The 26391-nt window shown below is 43.2% G+C and overlaps 1 protein-coding gene across 1 annotated transcript in view; it reads right to left on the bottom strand.

Moving 5' to 3' along the window:
- The window catches only part of LOC145401955 (protein AAR2 homolog), a 56080-nt gene that overhangs the window by 8265 nt on the left and 21424 nt on the right, over nt 1-26391 (bottom strand). The window contains exons 3-6 of the mRNA XM_080274061.1: nt 21182-21352; nt 6321-6436; nt 5497-5649; nt 3279-3801 (exon numbers count right to left, since the gene is read on the bottom strand). Coding sequence (XP_080130187.1) covers nt 3279-3801; nt 5497-5649; nt 6321-6436; nt 21182-21352 — 963 coding nt within the window. The remainder of the gene's footprint in view (nt 1-3278; nt 3802-5496; nt 5650-6320; nt 6437-21181; nt 21353-26391) is intronic.

Raw genomic sequence — 26391 nt, 5'->3', positions numbered from 1 at the left:
TGGTGATAGGACAGAGCCCTGAGGAACACCACAGTTGATAGATCTAGGAGAAGAACGATGGCCGTCTACAACAGCGGCTATAGAACGACCAGAAAGGAAGCTAGCGATGAAGGCACAGATAGAAGGATAGAAACCGTAGGAGGGCAGTTTGGAAATTAAAGATTTATGCCAGACTCGATCGAAAGCCTTTGAGATGTCAAGTGCAATGGCAAAGCTTTCGCCAAAGTCCCGAAAGGAGGATGACCAGGAGTCTGAAAGGTAGGTGAGAAGATCGCCAGTGGAGCGTCCCTGACGGAACCCGTACTGACGATAAGAAAGAAGGTTGTGATAGGAAAGATGCCTTAAAATTTTTCTATTAAGAATTGACTCGAAAACTTTTGAAATACAGGACGTTAAAGCAATTGGACGATAGTTGGAGGGTTGGGAGTGGTCACCCTTCTTTGGGACTGGCTGAATGAGAGCAAACTTCCAGCAAGAAGGAAAGGTACAAGTTGACAGACAAAGGCGAAATAGTTTGCCTAGGCAGGGTGTAAGCACAGAAGCACAGTTCTTGAGAACAACAGGAGGGACCCCATCAGGCCCATATGCCTTGTTAGTACTGAGGCCAGTGATGGCAGAAAATACATCAACTGCAGAAATTTTAATGTCAGCCATGAGGAAGTCAGAGGGGAGAAGTGATGGAGGAACAGCACCAGAATCGTCTAAGGTGGAATTGGAGGAGAAAGTCTGTGCGAAGAGATCTGCTTTATCAGTAGAAGAAATAGCTACAGAACCATCAGAGTAGAAAAGAGGAGGGAAGGATGATGAGGTAAAGTTGTTAGAAAGATTTTTGGCAAGGTGCCAGAAGGAGCGGGAAGAATTCGAGTTGGAGAGTTGAGAGCATTTAGTATGGATGAAATTATTTTTAGTAGAGCGAAGAACAGACTTAGCACGATTCCGGGCAGAAACATAAAGATTATGTGATTCAGGGGTGGGTTGGCTCCGGTACCTTTTGAAGGCCTTCTCCTTGTTGCGGACAGCATTAGAACAAGCATGATTAAACCAAGGCTTTCTTGCGTTAGTCAAAGGATATGAGAAAGAAATGTATGCTTCCATGCCCGAGAGAATAACCTCCATAATGCGCAAGGCACACTCAGATGGCTCACGGCCATGGAAGCAATAATCATTCCAGGGAAAATCAAAGAAGTACTGCCTGAGGGCCTCCCAGTCCGCAGCTCCAAAATGCCACAGACGACGTTTCCCTGGAGGGTCCACAGGCCGTACCGGAGTGATAGAACAGGTTAAGGTAATAAGGTTGTGATCAGAGGAGCCCAACGGAGAGAAAAGATTAACAGAGTAAGCAGAAGGATTAGTTGTGAGGAAGAGGTCAAGTATGTTGGAGCTCTCTCCAAGGCGGTCAGGGATACGGGTAGGGTGCTGTACAAGCTGCTCTAGGTCATTAAGGATAGAAAAGATGTAGGCTTGTTCACCAGGTGGATCAGTGAAAGGAGAGGAGAGCCAAAGGTGGTGGTGAACATTGAAATCTCCAAGAATGGAGATTTCAGAGAAAGGAGAAATACACTCAATCCTTGTAAATCGCGGCAATTTGGGTCTGGACCACTGCCGTGAATTACAAATTCCGTGGTTTATAAATAATAACTCTTATGTGAAAAATTAATTTGGGTCTGGACTTTGGCCAACCACCCCCCACAGCACTCTACCTACACCTATCTAGGCACCATCAAACACAAACATACAAACTTAGGAATATTCAGTGCATGTATTTAATAGAAATAAGCCATGTTAAGGGATCTCACCTTAATCCTATGACAATATTGCTTAAGTGAATGGAGTGGGGTAGTGCTGGGAAGAACTCAGAACCTCTCAGCATGTGGGGATGCTCCCTCATGCTGTTCTCCCTTCTCTAGCTCCTCTGCCTCCCTCAGGCAGCCCTCAAAGTCTGCCTCAGAGATGACAGATGCTACGTCATCCACGTCCTCAGTGGACGGCAGCTTCTTTACACCATGTTGCTTAGAGCACTTCATCGGGGGTTCGGGCGGGGCCATGGAAGGTAGGAGGCGGGGGGGAAGGTGCACAAAAAAAGGCAGGTAGCTCTCGTACTCCACGGCGATGGTCTGTAGTGTGCGGACTGGCAGGAAGAACAACAACAACTTGGCAGCATTAGTATGCACACTTGCCACCAGGGATGCATGGTGATTGGTTGTTGGGTCACAATTTTCAATTTGAATGCCGCAGTTTAAGATTCTCCTCAGAAAAGGCCCACTTGGGTGCCTAGGTCCGCGATTTTTGTGACTTAACTGATTTAAGGGTGCCGGCAGTCTGACAGCCACTTAGCCATGATTTATGAATCCGTGATTTATGAACACGCGAATTACAAGGATTGACTGTATATATATATATATATATATATATACAGTAATCCCTCCAATATCTGTTGTAATAGGGCCAAAGGCATGTCTGGATAGTGGTTTTGTCCGGATATTGGTCCCCAGCCTATGGACTTATACTTATGGACCCTGACCTACCCTGAATCAGAAAAACACCTACATACCTCCCTACCGGACATGCATAGCACCTATTTAAGACCCTATTCACACCAATAAGGGACATAAAAGAGTGAAATAAATGCAAAGGAAACACAAAATTAGGTTTCAGAGATGAGGTCTTTATAGTGGGAACCAGCCTTATGGACTAGTACTTATGGACTCCAACCGGACATGACTTACTGTACATAACTCTCCACCGCACATGCATAGCACCTGTTTAAGACCATATTCACACCAATAAGGGACATAAAAGAGTGAAATACAATGCAAAGGAAACACAAAATGAGGTTTCAGAGATGAGGTCTGTATAGTGGCCACCAGCCTTATGGACTTGTGCTTATGGACTCTAACCTGACATGAGGTTTCAGAGATGATGTCTGTATAATGGGCACAAGCCTTATGGACTTGTACTTATGGACTCCAACTGGACATGATTTACCAACTGTACAGAACTCTCAACTGGACATGCATAGCACCTGTTTAAGACCCTATTCACACCAATAAGGTGCGGAAACAAAATCCGATTTTTTTCGGATTTTTTTCGGATTTTTTGCGTCTTTTGGGCAATTTGGGATAAAAAAGGTCAGAATCATAATGTCTGGATATTGGAGTAGTCCGGATATTGGGCATCCGGATATTATAGTGATTACTGTATATATATATATATATATATATATATATATATATATATATATATATATATACACACACACACACACACACAAAATATACCTGTCTAAACCCTCAATCATACGCCGCATACTATACGTTGAATCAAGGCAATTCTGTGTCACTTCACTGGGTGTGGCGCCATCACGATACGGTCTTGCAGGAAATTTTGTAAACCTGACTTCCGTGCCTGGCTGTTGTACCATCTCAGGGATCTTGGGATATTTCTTAGGATTTTTTGAAGCCAGTATGGTGTCGGGTGATTCTGTACTGACACTAGGCTTAGGACTGTTACTCAGGAACTCTGTTATGGGTTGAGGGGTTGATGCCTGAGTGGGCTTAGAGGTTACAGAGGTTGAAGAACTGGTAGAAAAGGTGGAGGAATGGACTGAAGATGTGCTAGCTGGGGAAGCTGCAGAACAAGAAATTAAAGGATCACATTCTGACTCTGTGAACTGTGGTTTGTCGGATTCCTTCAGTTGATTCCTGCTTGGTTCCTCAACTCTGCTTTTGCTTGGTTCACTTTCTTCGTTTTTCTCTTCAGTTTCACTTTTTGTTATTAGCACAGGAGCTGAGCAGATTTTTCCTACAGAAGAAAAACAACAAAATAGACATTAAAAAATATAGCATATAACGTACTGTATATACTCTATATACCGGTATAACACAGCTTACTTTACAGTATCTACTCCATAAATGCAAAAGCTAACCTATCAAACTCAACTATAAATTATATTCCAAACTATAATAAACTATAGTATAGATAATATCATGTTGGTGAGTAGACAAAAATGTCTTTTGTTGTTAAGCTGGGTTAAGATAATATTCATGAATACTAATCACTAATCAGACAGCTGGTACTGCACTGCCTTTCTAACTACAGTGCCCTCGCACAGTGAACGAATTCAGAGTAAACGATTCACCTAGTGAATGTGCAGGGGATAATCAGGTCCACAAAACCATAATGAACGAGTCGAACCCTGAGTGAACGAAATTGGGGGAAAGAGTTGGCCATAATTGCCATCTCCCATATTGAATGACCCACCCACCCTAGTAGATGCTGCACGTGAGGCCAGATCTGAGCAACCTGATGAGCAGAATACAATGGCGGATGAAGATTTGCCTATGACGAAGATCAGTAAAATTCTAGAGGCTGTGGATGTTCTGAGAGATGAGATCAAGACAAATGAAACCAGCTACCTTTGGACACAGGAAGTGCTCAGTGGAGTAGAACCACTTTTCATTATTACACTGAAGGGCACAATATGGAAGTCAACAGAAGAAAACACTCATCACACGCTACTACTGAACTCAAGAACAACAGGAGCCAGTTGCCTCTACATCGTCTGCTACACTTCCTGGGGAAGACGGTGATGATGTGATGTCAGTGGTGTCATCTTTGGACTTTGAGGGTTCTATGGGAGAGGCGAATGAGGCAGAGATACGTGGGGAAGTGGTTCAGTCAAGTGATGAGGGCAGGACTGGTGAAAGGAACGAAAGAATGGAAGATGATGTGGCAGGGACACCCTAAGTGTGTCTCCCTGCCTCGGAACCACCTGTATTCAAGCCAATCAGGACTGACACCTGCTCAATTTAAGGTAAATAATCATGTGTTTTATACTTTATATATCTGTACTGTATGTGTTTGAAATGTGTCCTTAAGTATATCTCTCTGGCTCAGGAAGTGGATTTTCAGGGAGTGGTGCCATCCATATGCTATTTTTCCCATAAAATATGTTGTTTACAGTGAATGAATTCACAGTGAACGAGCTCGTTTGCCGCCCATAAACTCGTTCACTGTGCAAGGGCACTGTATATCCCCTGGTGAATGGAGGAGTGCTATAGTTTTTGCAGCCTTCTGCTACTGATGTGCCTCACATCTGTGGATGCCATGCCTCAGAAAATGGGCCACCTTTGCAATACAACACTACACACACCGTAGGCCTATGGTAAAGACCAAGCCACTTGATTTTCAAGCTTCTTAGTCCTTTCCCTCCCCTCTGACATTCCACTATACATCATGGCTTGTGAATACTATATCTTAGTAACTGGAACAAATGGAGGAAGGTCCACTTGCCACAAAAGGCCAGAGATATATACAAAAACACTCATTTATTTAAATTATTTGACATCCAATAGATAGACAGATAGACATCCACTACTTACCATTTCCATCAAGGGGTTCCATGTCATATTACCACAAATATTTAGACACCCTTGTACTGTACAAAACTTTACTAGAGAGGTAAGACATATCAACATGTACATAAGTCTGACCAACCTGAGAGGGGCACCATTCTGTGCAATTCAGAGGGAGTGATGTACTGTGTAAGAGAAACCCACTTGCTCCATGACTCTAGGGGGTAGGCACCCAGATGACGATCTAGACTGCGCAGGTTGGCTCGAATGCTGGACACTTCAGATGGGTCCACTTCTGCAGGGAAGTGATTACTCTAGATTACACCAAATTTGTCATAATCATTACCACCCTAGCTCTGTTTTCCCATTAACAACTGGGGTGTGGTAAGACCCAGGTTTTAAAATAACACTGCTCTCCTCTATCCCCTCACAAAAAATATTATTAACACCAACACTACTCTCCTGAATCCAGTAGTAACACACTTGCCTCATAATATGCACATGCTGTGTTTGGGCCCAGAATCATGCCGTGAGAGACTTTTCAAGTGGGTAAGAGCATATGATAATATGTGCTCTATATTTAGGATTGGCTGGGTTCAGGTTGGTTGTGGTCAGGTAGTTAGAGAAGTGGTGTACAGCTTGAGAGGACCTGAGTTCAATCCCAAGCCATGACAGGGAAATTTTGTAATCTGACTATTTTAAAACATACTTTGCTGCTGATCTCCCACAAGACCCCACCAACATGTTATTAAAAACTTTCCTGCTATTGTGACCACACCAGTCCTAAATAAGACAGATTTAACATGTATTCAATAAGTAAAGGAGATATTATGGGTGATGTGGTGACATGTAAAAGTGTGTGGCACATACAAAGGCTGTTGGGCCTTATAAAACAGACTGTTAATCTATATCCATGAGTGGACACAAAACAAAACAATACTATAATCAACTCTGATATATGCCCACCTTCTGATCTGAGGTCCTCTGAAGCTGGGTCATAGTGGCGTACCAGGACCTCTCGCTGCTCAAACACATGAAAGAACCCTGTCCTTGGAGCTGTGTCACCCTGCCGATTCACAGCACTGGGGGGAAAGTACAGTACAGCATTTGCACAATTGACATACTGTATGATATGAACTGATGATGATGATGACGATGATGATGATGATGATGATGATGATGCTGATTTCTTACCACTGTTCTGCATAAACAACAGTGCAAGTAAATACTGTACAGGTAATTTTTTTTACCAGCAGTGATAGTGAAGCTCATATTGTTTTCAATTTTTCTGTCTGTTTATGTGTATCTGTTTGCACAATAACTTCACAACCACTCAAGATATCATCATGAAATTTTACAGGTGTGTGGTATGGATGACAATCTCCTACAAGTTTGAATTTGGTGAAAGTAAGTCAAGGTCTGTGTCTGTTGCCATGATAACTTTGCAACCACTCAAGATATCAACACAATATTTTACGGGCGTGTAGTAGAGGTGAAAATCTATGAGTTCGAAGTTGGTGAAAGCAGGTCAAGATCAAGGTCATATTCTGAGCCGCGCTAGATATGTATTGGCTCACGGTTGGTGTGATTCCCCCACTGGGGGGGGGGAGCCTCTAGTTTTCTTATGCATTTGGCTCTTGGTATGAGGAAAACAGTCCAATCCCTGGGGCTCAGTAATCCTCCTATGTAACACACACTTCCACATGCCACTAGTTTGGTCCTACCACCCACTGTCTCATATTAGTGGGGGTGTTTTTACAATATGTTGGTAGATCTTTGGCAGATCAGTAAAATCTACTTAAATGAAATTCAACTCCTTTAAATGGTTCCCTTCCCCAGCAGGAATTCGAACCCGTCCACTGGGACAGTAAACCTCTCTATCAACTCGGCCACTGCCTCCCTGTATACTTTATACAAGTATGCTGTTCAAGAAAAAATAAACTGAATACTCAGTATGAAAGGACTTGGAATGGCTGTACCCCAGGGGGTAGGGGGGTTTCAAGAATACTCCCCCAGTATCCCTGCTTGTCGTATGAAGCAACTAAAAGGGTTGGTGGTGGGTTAGTGCCCCACCCAGTGAAAAGAACTAACTAAACAAGCAAATAAAGTGCCTCAGACCAGGACGGACCATACGTTGACGACTTAGGAATGGACAAAGGACATTCTAAGGGTGGGGACATGGAATGTGAGAGGAGTGAATGATGAAATGAAAGAGAGAGAGAGAGAGATTATTCAGGGGCCTGAGGATGCCAGAATGGATGTATGTGGACTGACTGAAACAAAATGGAAAGGTGAAAGGGTGAGAGAATGGGAATATGGTTTAGGAATATGTGTGGGAGTTAATGAGAATGACAGGGCAAGAGAGGGAGTAAGTTTGATGATAAGCAAGAAGTGGAAGGAGAATATAATAGAGTATGGAACAGTGGGTGGAAGGATTGTATGGGTGAGGATGAAAGTAGGTATACAAGCTTGGGCGACTGTATGTGCATAAGTGCCGACAGAGGACCAAGTGGCAAGAGTGAAAGATGAGTATTGGTCAAGTGTAGAAGCATGTATGGACAAGTTTGAGAGGAGCGAGAGAGTGTTTCTGATTGGAGACATGAATGGCAAAGTTAGGAATGTATCAGTGGATGGAGTGGTTGATCAGTGAGGTGTGTCAGCTGAAGTAGATGGGAATGGTAGTGCTTTGGTGGACATCTGTGTTGGTAAGGGGTTGGCAATAGCCAACACCTTCCTTCGGCATAAGATGATCCACAGGTATACATGGAGAGTCATGAGGAGGATGGACAGTGAATTTATTGAATGAAAGTCAATGATAGATTACGTGTGTCTGGATAAGCGAATGAGAAGACAAGTGTTGGGTGCAAGAGTGTGGAGAGGGTGGGGGAATGGAATCTCGGACCATCACTTAGTGATGGCCGAGGTAAGGCTGCAAAGAAAATGGGTGAAGAGACGAAAGGGAAGAAAGGAGGAAACAGCTCCTGTGAGAAGAGTGGAGAAATTGCAAGATAGTAAGAAAATGGCAGAGTATAAGAGCATAGTGGAGGAAAGATTGGGAAGGTATGAGTTAGAGCAGATGGAAGGGTTGGAAGATGTATGTAAGATATTCATAGAAGAAATAGGTGCAGCGTGTGAGGTGGTTTGTGGAGTGAGGAGGAGATGCAGGGCTGTGCAAGGGACAGCATGGCGGAAAGATGAGGTGAACGAGCTGTGGAACAAAAGAAGAAGGCATATAGTGAATGGCTAGCAAGCAGATACAGGGAAGAAGATGAGAGAGAGAAGAGAGAGGTCTATGTGAGCAGGAGAAGGGGGGTGAAGAGATTGGTGAAGGAGAATAAGAGGAGAGTAGGTGAAGGGTTTTGGAGGAATTTGAGTGTAAAATGGAGGGAGAGTAATTGTTTTGGAAGGAGGTAAGGAAAGTAAGACAGTGTGAAAAGGGAAATAGTAGGGGAATGAAAGATGGGAATAATAGATTGTTGGTGGAGAAGAGAGAGAAACTGAGGAGATGGAAGGTGCACTTTGAGGATTTGTTGAATGTAGAGAGTGAGAGCAGTGCAAGTATAAGTGGTTGGGGAATGGCTGGGAGAAGAAGAGATGAGAGGAGGGAGGAAGAGATCAGTAGGGCGGAAGCAGTGGAAGCAATGAAGAAGATCAAGATGGGAAAGACCCTGGCAATTGATGGAGTGTGTGGTGAAATGCTGAAGTATGGGGGTGAGATTGTTGTGGAGTGGATATGGAAGTTGTGTAAGAGGGAAGGATTCCAGAGGACTGGAAATCAGGTATAACTGTTCCTTTATACAAAGGAAAAGGGGAGAGAGAAGTATGTGGTAACCATAGAGGTATTTGCCTTCTTATTGTGACTGGAAAAATATATTGTAGAATACTAATTGATAGGGTTAGGCATATAACAGAGGAGCTAGCTGGAGAAAAACAAGGGGGATTTAGGAAGGGAAAAGGGTGTGTAGATCAGATATTTGTTCTAAGATGATTAGTGGAGAAGTATCTAGAGAAGGGAAAGAAAGTGTATGGTGCCTTCATGGACTTGGAGAAAGCTTATGACAGAATAGATAGGCAAGTTATGAGGAAGGTATTAAGAATATATGGAGTGGGGGGGAAATTGTTGAATGCTGTAAAGAGTGTGTACGAAGGAGCTAGGGCTACGGTGCGAGTCAATGGTGAGTTGAGGGAGTTCTTTAATCTGACTGTGGGACTGAAATAGGGATGTGTGATGTCTCCATGGCTGCTTAATATATACATGGATGGGGTTGTAAAGGAGGTGCAAGGTAGGGCAGTGGATGTGGGGGTGGCTCTAATGAATGAGGGTGAGATGTGGAACTTTCCGGTGTTGCTGTTTGCAGATGATACAGTATTGTAGAATGAAGATGAATGGGAATTGCAAGGTTTGGTGAATGAATTTGGGACAGTGTGTAGGAAGAAGAATCTGAAAGTTAATGTAAACATGAGTAAAGTTATGGTGTTTGAGAGGAATGAATTCACAGAATGCACAGTGAGGTTGGATGGTGAGGATATGGAGAATGTGAGTGCATTTAAGTACTTGGATAGTGTGATGAGTAAAGATGGAACTTTGGGGGATGAAGTGCTTGAAAGGGTACAGCAGGGAAGGAAGGTTGCTGGTTCACTGAAAGCAGAGATGAGAAATAAAGAGGTGAGTATGGAAGTTAAGAAGTCACTGCATGATAGTATTGTGATCCCTACCCTGAAGTATTGAAGCGAGGCATGGACCTTGCAAGAGGGGGAACAAGTCAAGAATGAGAGCAATGGAAATGAGTTACTTGAGAGGAGCATGTGGAGTGACATGGAGGGACAGGTTGACGAATGAAGAAGTGAAGGAACGTTGTGGGGTGGATGTGGTTGACAAAATTAGGAGAAATACACTGAGGTGGTTTGGACATATGGAGAGAATGGAGAATGAGACTGACTAAGAGGGTGTACGTAGGTGAAGTGGAGAGAGGGAGAGGGAGAGGAAGACCAAGGATGAGGTGGAGCGATGTAGTTGAGAAGTATATGAGGGAGGGGGAGTGAGTTGGTGGGAGGGCAGTCAAATGGAGGGAGACAGAGTGACTTGGAGCCATTTTGCCTGCAGCCACCCTTTGCCGGATTAGGGCGTCGAGCTATAGATAGATAGATAGATTCTGACCAAATCTTGATGCTTTTATTCAACCTAAAAAAAAACTCTCAAACTATCTATCTATAGCCTGCCACAGTCCCATAAGGGGTGGCCGTTTGCTTTTGAGTTAGTTATTTTTATGGGAAGGGGCACTAACCCTTCGTGAACCAACTTGTTCACAAGTAGGGAACACATATGTTTTGGTTATATGGTTACCACCCAGCACTGTAAATAGTTTCCTGGCTTACAGGAAACCATTAGGCTTGTCACTTAGTGTAAAGCCACCTGAAAAGGAAAGAAGAGTAATAAAAAGTGACAGGACAGATGGGAGAAATAGGAAGAGAGAAGGGCAGACACAGAAAAAGAATGATAAAGGTGAAGGAAGAGGTAGGCAGCATTACATCAAGTGAGTGGATGACAGTCACCACTACCTGCCACTCCTCTTACTGAACTTGTTAATGATAAACAGCTAATGTGCATCTGTTTGTGCTTGAAGGGAAATTCACATGAAGCTTAGCAGGTCTAGTAACACTTATTCCTCAGCTATTTATATTGCATATCGAGCCTTATAATTATTATGCATGTAACATGAATTTTGCTAATGTCAACAGAAACTTCACAAATAACATCTCTATCTATCTGCTGCCAGACACCATACTCCAGAAAGGGGTGGCCTCAAACAAATCACCTCCATGTTGTCCTGTCCCACGCCATTTCACTGCTCTCCTCCCAGCTCACATCCTCCTCTCTTATATACCTCTCCACTCCATCCCTTCATCTCATCCTCGGCCTACCCCTCCCTTTCCCCCCCCCACCCACCTCACATACATACACTCTCCTCCTTAGTCTCTCACTCTCCATCCTCTCCAAAAGGCCAAACCACCTCAATGTATTTCTCCTAACGCTTTCTATCACATCCACATCCTCACCACAACACTCCTTCACTTCCTCATCTGTCAGTCTGTCTTTCCATGTAACTCCACATGCTCCTCTCAAATAAATCACTTCCACTGCCCTCATTCTTGACTTGTGTCCTTTCAACAAAGTCCAAGCTTCACTTCCATATGTTAGAGTTGGTATTGCAATATTATCATGCAGCATCTTTTTTACTTCAATGCTCACTTTCCTATTTCTTATCACTGCGTTCAAAGAAATAGCTACCTTTTTTCCCATGTTGCACCCGTTCAAGCACTTCACCCTCCAAACTTCCAACCTTACTCATCACACTACCCAAGTATTTAAAAGCACTCACATTTTCCATTTCTTCATCATCCAACTTCACTGTACATTGACTTCATTTCTTTCAAAGACCATAATTTTCGCCTTCCATAACTTTCGTCTTCCCTACATTCACCTTTAGATTCTGTTTCTTAAACATTCTCATAAACTCATTCACCATGCCTTGCAGTTCCCCTTCGTCTTCACTTAATAATAAGTATCATCTGCAAACAACAATGCTGCTGTCTCTCATTAGGGCCGCTTCAACATCCACTACCCTACTGTATATCCCTTTTATAACCCCATCAATATACAGATTGAACAACCATGGAGACATGACACATCCCTGTTTCAACCCAACATTCTGACAGAAAGTTCACTCACATCACTATCCACACTCACTGCAGCCTTAGCACACTCATACATATTGTACACTTCATGGTATTCAACAACTTCCCATTTACACCATATATTCTTAATATTTTCCATTCCTTGTCTATCCACCCTCTCATATGTTTTCTCCAAATCCACGAAGGCTACATACAACTTCTTTCCCTTCTCTAGAAACTTTTCCACTATAGACCAAAGAATGAATATCTGATCTACACAACCTCTTCTCTTCCTAAATCCTCCCTGTTCTTCTCCATCTAATTCCTCTGTTATTTCCCTAACTCTGTCAATAAGTATCCTACCATATACTTTTCCTATTACACTCAAAAGACAAATGCCCCTATGATTACCACACACTTCTTTTTCCCCTTTTCCTTTGTACAGGGGAATGGTTATACCTGACTTCCAATCCTCTGGGACTCTACCTTCTCCCTAGGCCAATCTGCACATCTTTCATATCCATGTTGCTGCTGTCTCTCCCCCATACTTCAGTATTTCACCACACACTCCACTTCCCTCCATGAATATATTAACATATTGTTAAGTCCTGTTCCCACACTGCCACAGGCCCCAACAGCAGTAGTTCAGTATAGGAAGGGCATTGCCCAGTGAGTTGTTCTTCCTATGGTCAGCCTTTTGGTGTACAACACACAAGATCAGCTCAGGCACTTAACACTGGCTTCTTAAGTTAGTGTCTTTATTTTCCAAATGATTATACTTGATGCTTGCCAACTTCACTGCGCTGACACTGAACTAAACTCAAACTGAACTCAAGCTAACTTAGTCTCTTCCCCAGCCTTATATAAGCTTGCCTTGTTCTAGAATTATCTATATTCCAGGAGAAGCAACAGCTGCCAATTCGGAGATATCCAAAACATGCCAGAGTTTACTTACATTGCATAACACTCTAAATTATTTGGCATACAAACTGAGATAAAAATTCATAATTTAACAAACAAATAAATAAAACATTATAGAGAAAGAGCATAAAATTTAATGCATAACTTACAAAATACCACTGATCACAAAGAGCAGGCTAATTGGGAACTCTGACACATAATGGTAAAATACTAGAAACACTGAGAACTTCCGGACTGCCTAACTACCAAATCCTGCTTCTCAACACTACCCCCCTCCCTAGTCCTTTGTCGTCCCGACAGAACTGCACAACGTACGCAAACATAATCCTTACTCCAAACTAAACATCCTTCAACTTATCAGGTCTTCTCCTAAGACATTTCCAGCGACATCCCTACTCTTCCACACAGTTCACTCTCCTGGGATGTCTTGGTCCTCCACCTGATTCACTTCTTCCCTCGAGAAACTGTCACCATCCCTTTGTACTTCAGCTCCTTGGTCCTCCTGAACATCCTTGGCTGCAGGCGAGCACAATTCCTCGGAGATGTCCAAGCTGTGCTATCCTCGCCCGTGATACTGCCACAGACGATTCACATGTACCACTTTTGGGTGAGACTTCCTGCCTTCCCAAATCTGCTACGTTACATCTGATAGGTGGTCCAACACAGTGTAAGCCCATCCCATGGGCTCTGCAACTTTGATGATTGTCCCTTCTTCTGCTGAGGATTGTATAACCAAACTTTGTCACCATCCCTAAAGCTCACCGCACTTGCCTCGGCATCATACTTGCGCTTCATCATTTCTCCTGAAAATTAAGGGTTCCTCACACTTGATGATGTGCCTCAGCCAGTCTTTCCTGAAGAAGCTTTGCATAGCTGGTGGTGTCAGTAGGCAGTTCTTCACCAGATGGTCTTCCCATTAACAAATCAATGGGTAAGCATAACTCGTGGCCCAACATCAGTTTTGCAGGGGTGTAGGCGGTAGACTCATGGGATGCAGACTGATATGCCATCAACAATGCAGGTAATTTCTGGTCTCAATCTGTTTGTCCTTCTACACAGTACTTGGCCAGTTCTTGTCCCAGGGTCCAGTTGAATTTCCCAACTAGCCCATCTGACTGTGGCCTTAGTGTGGTCGTCTTGGTCTTCTTGATCCTCCCAAACTTGTAGCACTCACAAAACACAGCAGACTCAAAGCTTCTACCCTGATCTGAATGTAGCTCCTGTGGCATCCCAAAACGACAGAAAAACTAGTCAACCAACACCTGAGCAACAGTCGCTGCCTCTAGATAGGGGATGGCATAGGCTTCTGGCCACTTTGTGAAATAATCCATGGTGACACATATATTGTATACCAGTTTCCTCTTTCAGTGAGTGGCAGAGGTCCAGCAATGTCCACCGCGACTCTTTCCATCAATGCACCCACACGTTCCAGTTGAAGAGGGGCGCAACCACGTTTACTTCTTGACACAACACACATCACAGGCCCGACACCACTCTTCAACATCCTGACGCATGCCAGTCCAATAGAACCTCTTTCGCAGCTGGCTTAGAGTTTTCTTCACTCCCAGGTGCTCTCTGGTGATCTGGTTTGGGGACTTATCCAAGAACTCGGACGTCATTTTCTTTGGAACCACCAGTTGCCAATACTTACTGTGGCCATCAGGTGTCTCCCACTGACGCTCCAGTAGTCCGTGGTTCAAACGAAGAAGGTGCCACTGACTCCAGTAGCTTTGGGTCGCAGGACTAAACCTAGAAATCTCTTCCCAAGATGGTCAAATTGTACTCCACTGCAGCCACTCTAGCAGTGGTTGGAAATCTACGTCCTCTTCAAGTCTTCTTCATCTGACGTTGGCCATGTCACTGCAGTACAGTGGCATTTCTTGCTAAGACTCCCATTCCTGCTACACTGCTTGCTGTCTTTTTGTCCATCTTCTCGCACACTCGCTCAAAGTTCTCTTGCATTACCTCAGTGGTAGGCCTTCTTGGGAAAAACAGGCTGGTTGTTGCCTCTCGTTACTAGCCTTTACTAATTTACCCTCATCCTTATTGTCTTCTGCATCCTTCTTCTTGCTGTCCTTCTCATTTGGACAATCATAGCTGAAGTGTCCCACCTCACCACATGTCCAATACCCGTTTACTGCAATCGTGGGTTTCCTTGCACTGTTCTCTTCTTGCTCCTTCTTCCATTTGTAACAATCTACCTTCTTGTGTCCCAGCATCCTGCAGAACCAGCAACCTCTTCTGATCTACTGTTCCCTCTTTCACTTGTTGCAATCCACTTTCCAATGTCTTGGCTTCTCACAATACCAGCAACTTCCTCTGATCTTCTCCTGTTTCCTTTTCCACTTGTAGCAGTCTTCTTCCCTATGTCCTGGCTTTTCACAGTACCAACAACATCCTTCAAATTTTTCCGCGTCACGTACTTGAGCCTTTCTCGCCTTGAATCCCGCACTACGACCTGCCTGAAAAGTGGACATACTGGACCTGGCATAGGACTCAAATTCTAGAGCCCAGGCTAGTGCTTCTTGCATTCCTTTGGGTTGTGCCTGCTTCACTTGCAGTTTCAACTCTGCACTATCAAGAGCATCAATGAACTGGTCCCTCAGAAGAATAGTCAACAGGTTAGGTGCTACTCCTGGGTACACCTTGTATGCCATACTCTCCAGGTCATGAGCAAGCTGCTGTAGGGATTTGCCTCGAGCCCATTCACGGCTCCGGAACCTTGCTCTGTAAACCTCAGTCTGGTACATGTTCCCGTATCTGCACTCCAGTACAGTGAGTCCTTGAAATACGAAAACTCGAAGTACGAATTTCCGATGGTACAAAAGCGATGAATGTAGGACAAAATTCCACAATACGAAAGTATCTGTCTCGATGGTACAAAAAGCAATACAAGAGGAAATACGAAAAATTCAAAATGGGCACGCTGCGCAGCACCGCGCTTGCTTGTGGCGAGAAAATGAACTAACCCCTCTCTGGTAAACACATTTTCGTGCGCTTCCCAGTCAAGTCACATCCATCCTTTCCTCTTAGCTTCGCTGTACATTACGCAGTTTTTCACTGTTCTTCCTGTTTTCATACTTTCGCCATGCCTTCCAAGCGCCCTGCATCATCTTCAGCATCCGGGGAACCAGCTGCCAAGAAGAAACAACACCGTACTATGACTCTGGAGAGGAAATTGGAAATTATTAGGGTCCCACCATGTGACTTAGCACCATATCAACAACACAAATCTCCAGCCACAGCACAGGTCTATATTTAACTGTACAGTGTACTAATACTACAGAAATTAGTTGTATGTTTTATTTTTTAATGTCTGTACAATAGTATAGTACTGTATACGTGTATTGCATACTTCTAAATAGAAGGGGTAAAGTCTAAGTGGGGGGTCCAGTGGGATCCTGCAACACGTCCCCCCTTTATATGTATATTTCAATGGGGAAAATCATTCCGATATATGAAATTTCGGATTATGAAAGGTTTTTTGGTCCCTATCCCTTTTGTATTTCGAGGACTCACTGTACTTCTACTAGGGACTGATAACTGTTCCTATCCTCCATTGACATTTAGCCACGAATCTCCACTGCAGCATCCTTGAGGCTTGTAGCAAGCTGCACTGGCTTCTGCCTATCATCCCATCCATTCTGATCTGCAAGCAACTCAAAAGCGCACATGATAAGCTTCCCAAGATACTTTGCCATCAAATTCCTGAGGTTTCTTTTTAATTGGGACCCCCATTATAGCCATGCACTTCACTGGTTTTGGACCTGAAACCTGGGGCATCATAATTAAGTCCAGGACTTAAAACTGCTGCATTCTGATTATTCAGCCTTGTAATACTACTTTTAGATAGCGCTTGGGATCCGTCATGATTCACCATACACTGTCCATTCTTTTCATACATTCCCTGTACACTAACCTGAGGCTCAGCAGTGCAATATTTCTCTACAGCCTCAATTTTCTCACAAATTATCGTCACATGGTCGACTACATGCTTTAGCTGGTTATCTACATGCCATCTTCACTCTGTCACTATTCCCACACTAATCTTCAGCTGGTTGTCTACATGCTGTCTGCACTCCAACACTTATTGCTCACCTCATACTTCTGCTGCTGTAGCTCAGTGTATACTTCCTCCTTCAACTGCTGTTATTCTTCCTTCATTTCCCTCATGAAATCGTCTAGCTGTCCCTGCATCCTCAGTGGTAATTCCCTTTGTTGCTCCTGTAATGCCAACTGAAGCTGTTCATATCAATCTTTCTGTTCTTCATTCAGTGCCTATAACTGTTCTTTGAGTTCTTTCTGACCTACATTCTGTGCCCGCAATTGTTCTTCTTCTTTCTGTCCTTCACTTTGTGCCTGTAGATGTTCTTGTGGTTGTACACTTTATGCTTGCAATAGCTTCATGATTGCAGCCAATGATACCTCGTCCTGCCTAGTCTGGCTTCTCGTCTGTACACCTTCTCCCTCCATGTCTACGGTTAGACTCACTGCAGCACCTTATGATCCACACTCCTGACACCACTGTTACATTCCCATCCCACACTGCCACAGGCTCCAAAGCAGCAGTTCAGTATAGGAAGAACATTTCCCAGTGAGTTGTTCTTCCTATGGTCAGCCTTTTCGTGTACAGCACACAAGATCAGCTCAGGCATTGTAAATAAACACTGGCTTTTAAAGTTCACAGTCTTTATTTTCCAAATAATTACACTTAATGCTTGCCAACTTCACTGCACTGACACTGAACTAAACCCAAACTAACTTAGTCTCTTCCCCATCCTTATATATGCTTGCCTTGTTCTAGAATTATCTACATTCCAGGAGAAGCAACAGTTGCAAACTCGGATATCCACAACATGCCAGAGTTTACTTACACTGAATAACACTCTAAATTATTTGGGATACAAACTGAGATAAAATTACATAATTTTACAATCACATAAATAAAACATTATAGAGAATAAGAGCATAAAATTTAATGCATAACTTACAAAATACCTCTGCTCACAAAGAGCAGGCTAACTGGCAACTCTGACATGTAACAGCAAAATACTAGAAACACTGAAAAACTTCCAGACTACCTAACTACCAAATCCCACTTTTCAACAATACCAAATATGTGCAGAAAGAAATTAGTAAGAAAAAGGTGCTAGCGAATCTCCTTAACTGATAAGAATACTTGCCCTGAAAATGAAAACAGCTGATGGGGATTTTTCCACTGTTAACAATGAGTACATTTTGCAAAGGTGGAGGCAACCTCCTAGTTTCTGGTGCTCATTTATGGAACACCTGCAGTCATAAGCTGTATTCAGCCCGCATCCTACATTACAGAGTGTAGCCAGGAACGATACATATACAGTATAGTAAACACTATCATTATCAGTGGTGTGTCCAGATAATCTAGGCTGAAGGCACTAGAGAGAGAGAAAGAGAGAGAGAGAGAGAGAGCCAATTACAACATGAACTACCTGATAACAATGTCACTATTACATCTGTCTATTCAAACAATATGCTTCCTGAAATACATAAACACATTCTTATTTCTATTGAAGAAAACACTGAGACAATACTCCTTACAAGTGAAAACAATATAGTAAGTGTTTACCGTATAAGTTTAGGGCTGTCCCAGTAACAGTTTGAGAAGGCACTTTGTAACTGGAAGGGCAATGGGGCAGGGGCTTTTGCCCCTTTAAGCCTTACCTGTGCATGACCCTGATAGTTTTTACATGCTCCTGAAATTAGTGCTAACAACTGAGGCCTTGCAGATAAGTAAGTCTCTCATTCTCTCTCTCTCTTTCAGCTTCAACCCTTTCCATCCATTATTGTATTCTTAAAAGTTTCATTTTTGCTACTTCTTATGGTTTTATTCAATATAAAGGAGCCTCTATTACGTAAGCACTGATAAATGTTATATCTACCCTGTCCAGTTCAAAGTCTTTCCTAAGCTGAATAAAACTGTCTGAAATTAGCAAGATAAAATAAGAAAGTTGTGTTCTGGCTGACCAGGTTTATTCAGATTCTTACTTCAATGGAATGAGTCTGATACAGAACAGGAACAATGCAGACCAGGAAGAAAAAAACAAAATACAGTCAAGTCGCCTATGGCGCGGACTTCTATGCCATGGTTTTCTATGACACGGGAAGGTGCCAGACACCCCCAAAACGAGCCACGTGCATAAACTACCTATGGCGTGGGGCGACAAGGTTTGAAACACCAGGGCAAATTCCCCTGGCGGCGTGCTCCCCTGTTTGTAAACAAAGAAGATGGCGACCACTTCAGCTCCATACTACAAGTGCTCCAACTGCGGACTTTTTTCTCTCATGTGGAGGTCAAACTTCACCAAATTCATTGTATTAAGTAATGAAACATTAAAGATTCTTTGGGTATTGTGACTAGTTTATAGGTTTGTTCGTAAAACCACTATGAACAGGTTAGTGACGAAGCACCTGTCTCTGAGCTGAGACGAAGCATAATGCCTCCTGTCATCATCATCATGTATATAAGAATGATTATTAATGTGTTAAATGTGAGTTTTGTTGACACTTGAACATACAAACTTTATCGAATAAGCTTCTTCAATCAGTGCTCGACCAGGCAGCCTCCACCATCTTTAATGTTTTGGTTGGTCAGCTGATCTGTGTCGACTTGGCCGAGCCTTTTTTCCCTCGATCTGCAGTGCATGGTATTGCCCAAGTAGACACAAGGCTGATTGCCCTCCCGTTATTTGTGCCTATTGTTACGTGCAATACATGCACTGACTGATTGTGTGTGTAAAGTGGGGAAAAATGGGGAAAAGTGGGGTGAAATGGGGGACTTTGGGCAAATGTCCAAAACCAAATTCCATTTTCCCCATAGGTTTAGTTATTTGTATGGCACGGGTGTGGTCCACAACCAATTAGCTGCCCCTTAGGTGAGTTGACTGTAGCATGATACTCTATTAACAGAGCACCCAGTAAAATGAGTCATACATGTGTTCATCTAACAATCCTTCAGTGACATTCTATAATGGTCTGCCCTCAAAAGGATATGGAAGTTTCAAAATATTCTTTGTGTTCATTTCTAAAACTAATATTTATACTGTAATGATTTTCCAGCAGTGTAGCATACGTGTAAGACAACATGACCGTTAAATATCTCTAAACTGAAACAGATTACAAAAATAATGGATGTTGGAGGCAACTAAATGGACAATTTACTTAAAACTTGTAAAGATGAAAGCCTAACAATTTTAAGATGCAAAAGCTATTTAAAAAATGAAAACAATGAAAGAAAAGCATTTGAGAGCCGAATGCTAATCGCCCACCAGAATATGCTGTTGGCCAAGTTACAAGCTACTTAACAAACTATCTATCTATTGCCAGACGCCATAATCCCGTAAAGGGTGGCCATTTGACTTTGAGTTATTTGTTTTATGGGGAGGGGCACTAACCTTCAACCAACCCACTTGCTGACACATAGGGAGCACGTATGGTTTGGTTATATGGTTACCACTCAGTGTTGTAAATGTTTTTTTGGCTTACAGGAAACCATTTGGCTTGTCACTCAATGTAAAGCCATCTGTAAAGGAATGAAAAGCAATAAGAAGTGGCAAGAAAGTTGGGAGAAATTGGAAGACAAGAGGGCAGGCACAGAAATAGAATGATAAAGGCTAAGGATGAAGTAGACAGCCCTACATCCAAATGCGAAATAAATTAGCAAAACTCTATGGAATTCAGTCATCACATTTCACAAAAGGCCAATCCATATTTTAAGAAGCACTTGACATTTGGCAGCCATTTTGGTGACCTTGACCTTGAGCCCGAGTGCCCATTTTCGAACTCATCCAAGATTTGGTCATATTTTGACATCCTGAAGGCTTCATGTTGATAGCTAAAACTGTTCATGACATATAATGGTGCTAAAGGTGGGTGATAAAAACCAGTTGACCTTTGGCTGCCATTTTGATGACCTTGACCTTGACCCAGTGCCCAATTTTAACTCGTCCAAGATTTTGGCCATAGGTTTCATGTTCATAGCTCATGCTGTTCATAAGATATAATGGTAATGGATACACACACACACACACACACACACACACACACACACACACACACACACACACACACAGACGCGGGCTAAAACATTATCACTCTGCCTTGTTAAAGGCAAGCGATAATGATAAAAACAAATACATGTACACAAAAAGTCTTTGGGTAAAACAATTACAATACAAATGACCTGAATTTTTCACCTAAAATATATAAAGTGGAGCCCAGGTGGGATCATCTTGACCCCCTTAAACCTCTCCCCGACGTTCCAAAAATTAAGATCAATGCCAAACTCTGTCCCCACTGGCATCCCCAGAAAGACCAACGTGCCACCCTCCTCGAACATCTGCCGTGCTACATCCGGGTCCATGGCTCTGAAAATAAAGTAGCAATATACCATTTACAGCCTGAAATCTAATTTCTGAATCCATTCCAGGTAGTCACACTAAGTACAGTACGTGACAACTCTTTCCTATCATAATTTAATATGCTACTTAAACACACACACACACACACACACACACACAAAGAAAGAAAAAAAAAGTTGTGTGGCACCAGTAGTCTATGTTTTTATTTAATTACATATGCTGCAACTTTGGTGGCCACTGCCACATCCTGTGCTTTTGATTGGTGGCCCTACCACATGAATAAACCAGGAACCAGGTGAGTAAGTTAGGGGAGGGGGGGGGAAAGTAACTTTAGATTTTCAGTACTGACCATGCTCAGACATTTACTGACTTATAGGTCAGGTTAGGTAGTCTGTCACTCACTCAGTGTTGTGCAGTCTTCAGGTGACTGCAGCTACACCAAATAACAAGTCGTCACCCAAATGTTTTCCTGTGTTCCTGGAAACCATTTATCATGTTGTAGGGTAACCACATAACCAAATGGCACCCAGTGATCTAGTAGGTCATGGTGCTCCAACTAGATGGTGTCCATAAATGTTTAAATTTAAGAAATTGTTGGGAATTAAAATGCATTTTGAGGACACTCACATGGCATTTCAAAATTTCCTACTGGAATGAGCCGTTGACAGGATTGCTTGTTATTTTTTGTAGATTAGCATATATAGTGGGCATTTGTTATTAGTTTGTTTTTTAAAATTTTGTAAGATGCTTTTACCAGCTGGGGTTTATTGCTCACACAATGCCTCACGAGGATGAATCAGGCTGGTCACCATCGCTTTAAATACAGTGTAGCCTAGCTTCAGTGTCACATGGTGAATTGTTCCTCCTATATGAGCTGTCTCCTGAGCATTGTGCATATGTGTGGAAATTAAGGGGACACATGACAACAGGCAGGCTGTGGTGAGTTGACCTGGAAATACTTTCATGCTATGTGCACCCTAACCTGACCCAACCCAAACTACAGTAACTTAACCAAACTCAATCTAACCTAACCCGTATCTTGGCAAGAAATGAGACAGGGATATCTGACCATGACTCCAAGTTTATCAATTTCCATTCCAGTGCATAACACCCAGAAGACAACTCACAACATTACACTGGACCTCTATGCTCCGGGGGAAAAAAAAAAAGGGTGATGATGATGGGTGTTCAGTTTTATAATATGAATCAGTGACATTGCAACCTGGGGACCCGGGTTTCCTGTTAGACTCTTGGCACCCCTGGCTGAAATTTCAGTTTATTAATACATGCAGTTTGTAGCAATGGACACCCACAGATTACTGTAGGACTTGGTTCTTTGCTGGCACGCACAATTTGTGAAGACCTGGTTATACCACTGATACAAATGAATTTCTTCACAGTCAAACTGGGGACAGCACAGGTAGTTGGAAATCAATGTTCATATTTAACAGTATTCCTTAGGGAAACATAGGACCACCTTATTTTGCAGTTTTCTCTGCTTTTTCTTTACCTTAGCTCTTCAGGGGATTCTCTGAGTATTTTCTGATTGCGTTTTCAAGTTATAACTGATAAATATCCTTCATATTGAGTTGCAAAAGCTGGAACATCATATAGTCACGATGCACAAGTCATAAGGTTTCATATTGTGCCCTGGCAACCTACCGCTCAACGGTGCGTCCGATTTCATGTGTAATAAGATACGTGTATGTATGTACAGTATATGTTATGCGTATAATGACACGTGTGTTATATGATATGCGTATCATATTACAGTAACCCTTCAATTATCCATCATATTAGAGCAAAGGGCATGACCGGATATGGGCAATGTCCGGATATGGAGCAATATCGTCTACTGTACCCAAACCCTAGCTATACCCATAACCAACCTATACATACAGTACCCCTCCTAATTTTGGCAGTGTTTTGAGGTGTTTCAGCTGTTTTTAGACATCAAAACTGGGGGCGCTCACCATCCACTCACTTGACGTAGTGCTGCTCTCGGGTGACTGCCCTTTCCTCTTCATCCTTCATTCCTTCCTTTCTCTTCTGTCTTTCTTTCCTTCACTCTTTCCTTGTCCTTCTGCCTACGGGTGACTTTACACTCCCTCTTCTGTCTTTCTTTCCTTCATTCTTTCCTCTTCCTTCAGCCTGTGGGTGACTCTACACTGAGTGACAAGCCAAATGGTTTCCTGTACACCAGGAAAGCATTTACTATGCTGGGTGGTAACCATATAACCAGATTTTGCGCCTGGTGGTTTTAGTGGGTAATTATTGCGCTCCAATCGGATTGAGCCGGTGAAGGTTTATATTTAAGGGATGGTTGGGGTTGATTGCTCATGTAATACCACTCAGGGATGAGTGAGGCTGGTCATTCTCATCTTAAATGTCGGGACCAACTGCCTAGCCCTGAGCTCCTACGCTCCTCATAGGGCAGTGTAAGATTGGATGATGGATGGATGGATGGAAAACACATACTGCAATATGCAGTGTAATCATAAACACTAAGAAAACAATGCATAAAAAAAAAAAAAAGCTAAACCCCACCAATATGTACAGCACCCCTCCTAATTATGGCAGTGTTCTGCAGTCTTTCAGATGTTTTCAGACATCAAAACACACACTGCAATATGCAATATAATCCTAAACACTAAGAAAACAATGCATTAAAAAAGAAAAAAAAAAGCACAGTACCCCTCCTAATTTTGGCAGTGTTCTGTGGTCTTTTGGATGTTTTAGACATCAAAACACACATTGCCATATGCAAAATAGTCATAAACACAAAAAAAACAATGAATAAACAACCACCAAAAAAAAAAAAAAAAAAAAAGCAAAACCCTACCAATATGTGCAGTACCTCTCCTAATTTTGGCAGTGTTCTGAGGCCTTTAGGGTGTTTTTAGACATCAAAACACACATTGTAATATGCAATATAATCCTAAACACTGAGAAATCAATGAAAAAAAAAAAAAATTACCAATATGCGCAGTATCCCTCCTAATTCTGGAAATGTTGTGCAGTCTTTTGGTTATTTTTTTACATCAAAACACACACTGGAATAATCACTGTAATCCTAAACACTGAGAAATCAAAGCATAAATAGCCAGTAAAAAAAAAAAAAAAAAAAAAAAAAAAAAAAAGTACACTTACCACCCGGTGAAAGGCAGGTATCGTAACCTGCCAGGTTGCAGCATGTGTGCAAGTATCCCATGTGGTGTAGTGGGTAACACAGCTACCTATCAAAGGTTAAAGAACTCCTCCTCCACCTGCTGAAGTCAGTCGATGAGTGAGGACATGCGGCGAGGTCTTGGGGCCCTACCCACCTCAGGACTTTCTGAAGACAGCCGCAAGCTCACGCCTAACAGCAACTCAATGGTTGTCAATATGTTTGGTTGTAGGTCTGAAAGTGAAGACTGGGGTCGAGCGGGTGGTGGTAATCGTGGTGGGGAGAAGAGGCTGGCACTCATGGGGGTGGCGGGCTTGAAAAAGTTGACCTTCGTCTGACGATAGGTGCGGCGATTTTGTTGGAGGATGACAGCGTCCCTGACTGCCCGCAGATCTATGGCCAGTTTGAGAGGCACCAACTCCCTGTTGCAATGAGGGTGCTCGGGATAATCAAGGACCTGCTCCATGCCAGCCCGCAGTGCACCAAGACGAGAGAGTGATGGAGTGGCAGGGTGGCTAGAGTCAGGGTCCTCGTCCTCGTTGCTTTCCTCTGTCAGTCCTGCAGAGACAACTGGGGCGATCTCCTCATCAGACGTCTGATAACTTGGATTGCCGTCGTTGTCATCCAGCCAAGCCATCATGTCTTTGACATCCACATCCTCGCCTGCGTTTCAAAACCAAAGGTGGAAATTGTCCATGTCAAATCCTTCAGAGCTGTGCATGGCCTTGCATCCCTAAAATTGACAAGACATACCACATTCCAAGATTTTCATTGAGACCTCCTTCCAAGCATTGGCCCAGTTGAAAACCGCAGACTTGATGTTGCAAAGCTGCAGATTTACCAAGGTCTGCTCCCCATGTGTGTCAACCCCTTCCTCATCCTCGAGCACCACCATCACCTCATCAAGGAACCTCCAACAGTGCAGTCCCTTGACTGCCATGATAACACCCTGGTCCATAGGTTGAATGAGAGCATTTGTTAAAGGTGGCAAAAACATGCACCTAATACAGCCGTAATCGGCAACCAAATCTTTCTCTGACCGATGCACAGGGGCACTGTCAAGGATCAGGAGACCCTTCACCTGGCCGAGAGGGATACCAAATTCCTCCATCTGATAATGGATAACCCCCTTAACAAAGTGTCTGTGGAACCAAATTCTGATGATCTTTGCGATAAACCTGGCCTTCACAGAATGGTACCACACAACAGGCAGGCTATCTATCAACCCACAGAGACAAAGTGGCTGTTTTGCACATCCAACAGTAATGGGTTTGAGACGGTGCAACCCGTTAGCATTGGCACTGCACAGTGCCGAGATACGTTGTATGGACAACTTCCGATCAGGCACAGTCTTCTCTGTCTCTTTTGCCAGGGTGTTGGTTGGCATGGACCGGAAGTACAGGCCAGTTTCATCAGCACTGTACACTGCCAGAGAGCAAGGCCCTCCTTCTTGATCAGGCACCGTACGCTATTTTCAGACGAAATGGCTCAACATCCTCCACAGCCGCATCCAAAGCCTCACCATGTGCCTTCGTTTTCGTTTTCGTTTTCGTTTTTAAAGGCTCCAACATGCTTGCATGTGTCGGCCTTGGTCACCTAATGGCGGCTCTCCACGCTGCACGATCCATTGCAGCCTCCCTGTTCAGTCCCTTAACCCTTAGGTCACACTTAATGACCTCGTCCCATGTCTTTCTCGGTCTACCCCTCATAACCCCACCCCCAATATTAACACTTCTCAGCTTCCCCACCCAATTATCATCCCCCATCCTCTCCACATGTCCAAACCACCTCAATCTACCTCTCCTCATCACAACACCAATACACTCCAGTCCCATCCTACCTCTCAACTCTTCCATTGTAAACCCAGCCCCTCCAGGCC

This window comes from Coenobita brevimanus, chromosome 57 (genome assembly GCF_032717465.1).
Source record: "Coenobita brevimanus isolate Jiangsu-jjx chromosome 57, ASM3271746v2, whole genome shotgun sequence".
NCBI classification, from domain to species: domain Eukaryota; kingdom Metazoa; phylum Arthropoda; class Malacostraca; order Decapoda; family Coenobitidae; genus Coenobita; species Coenobita brevimanus.
This window is presented reverse-complemented; position numbering and strand designations above follow the sequence as displayed.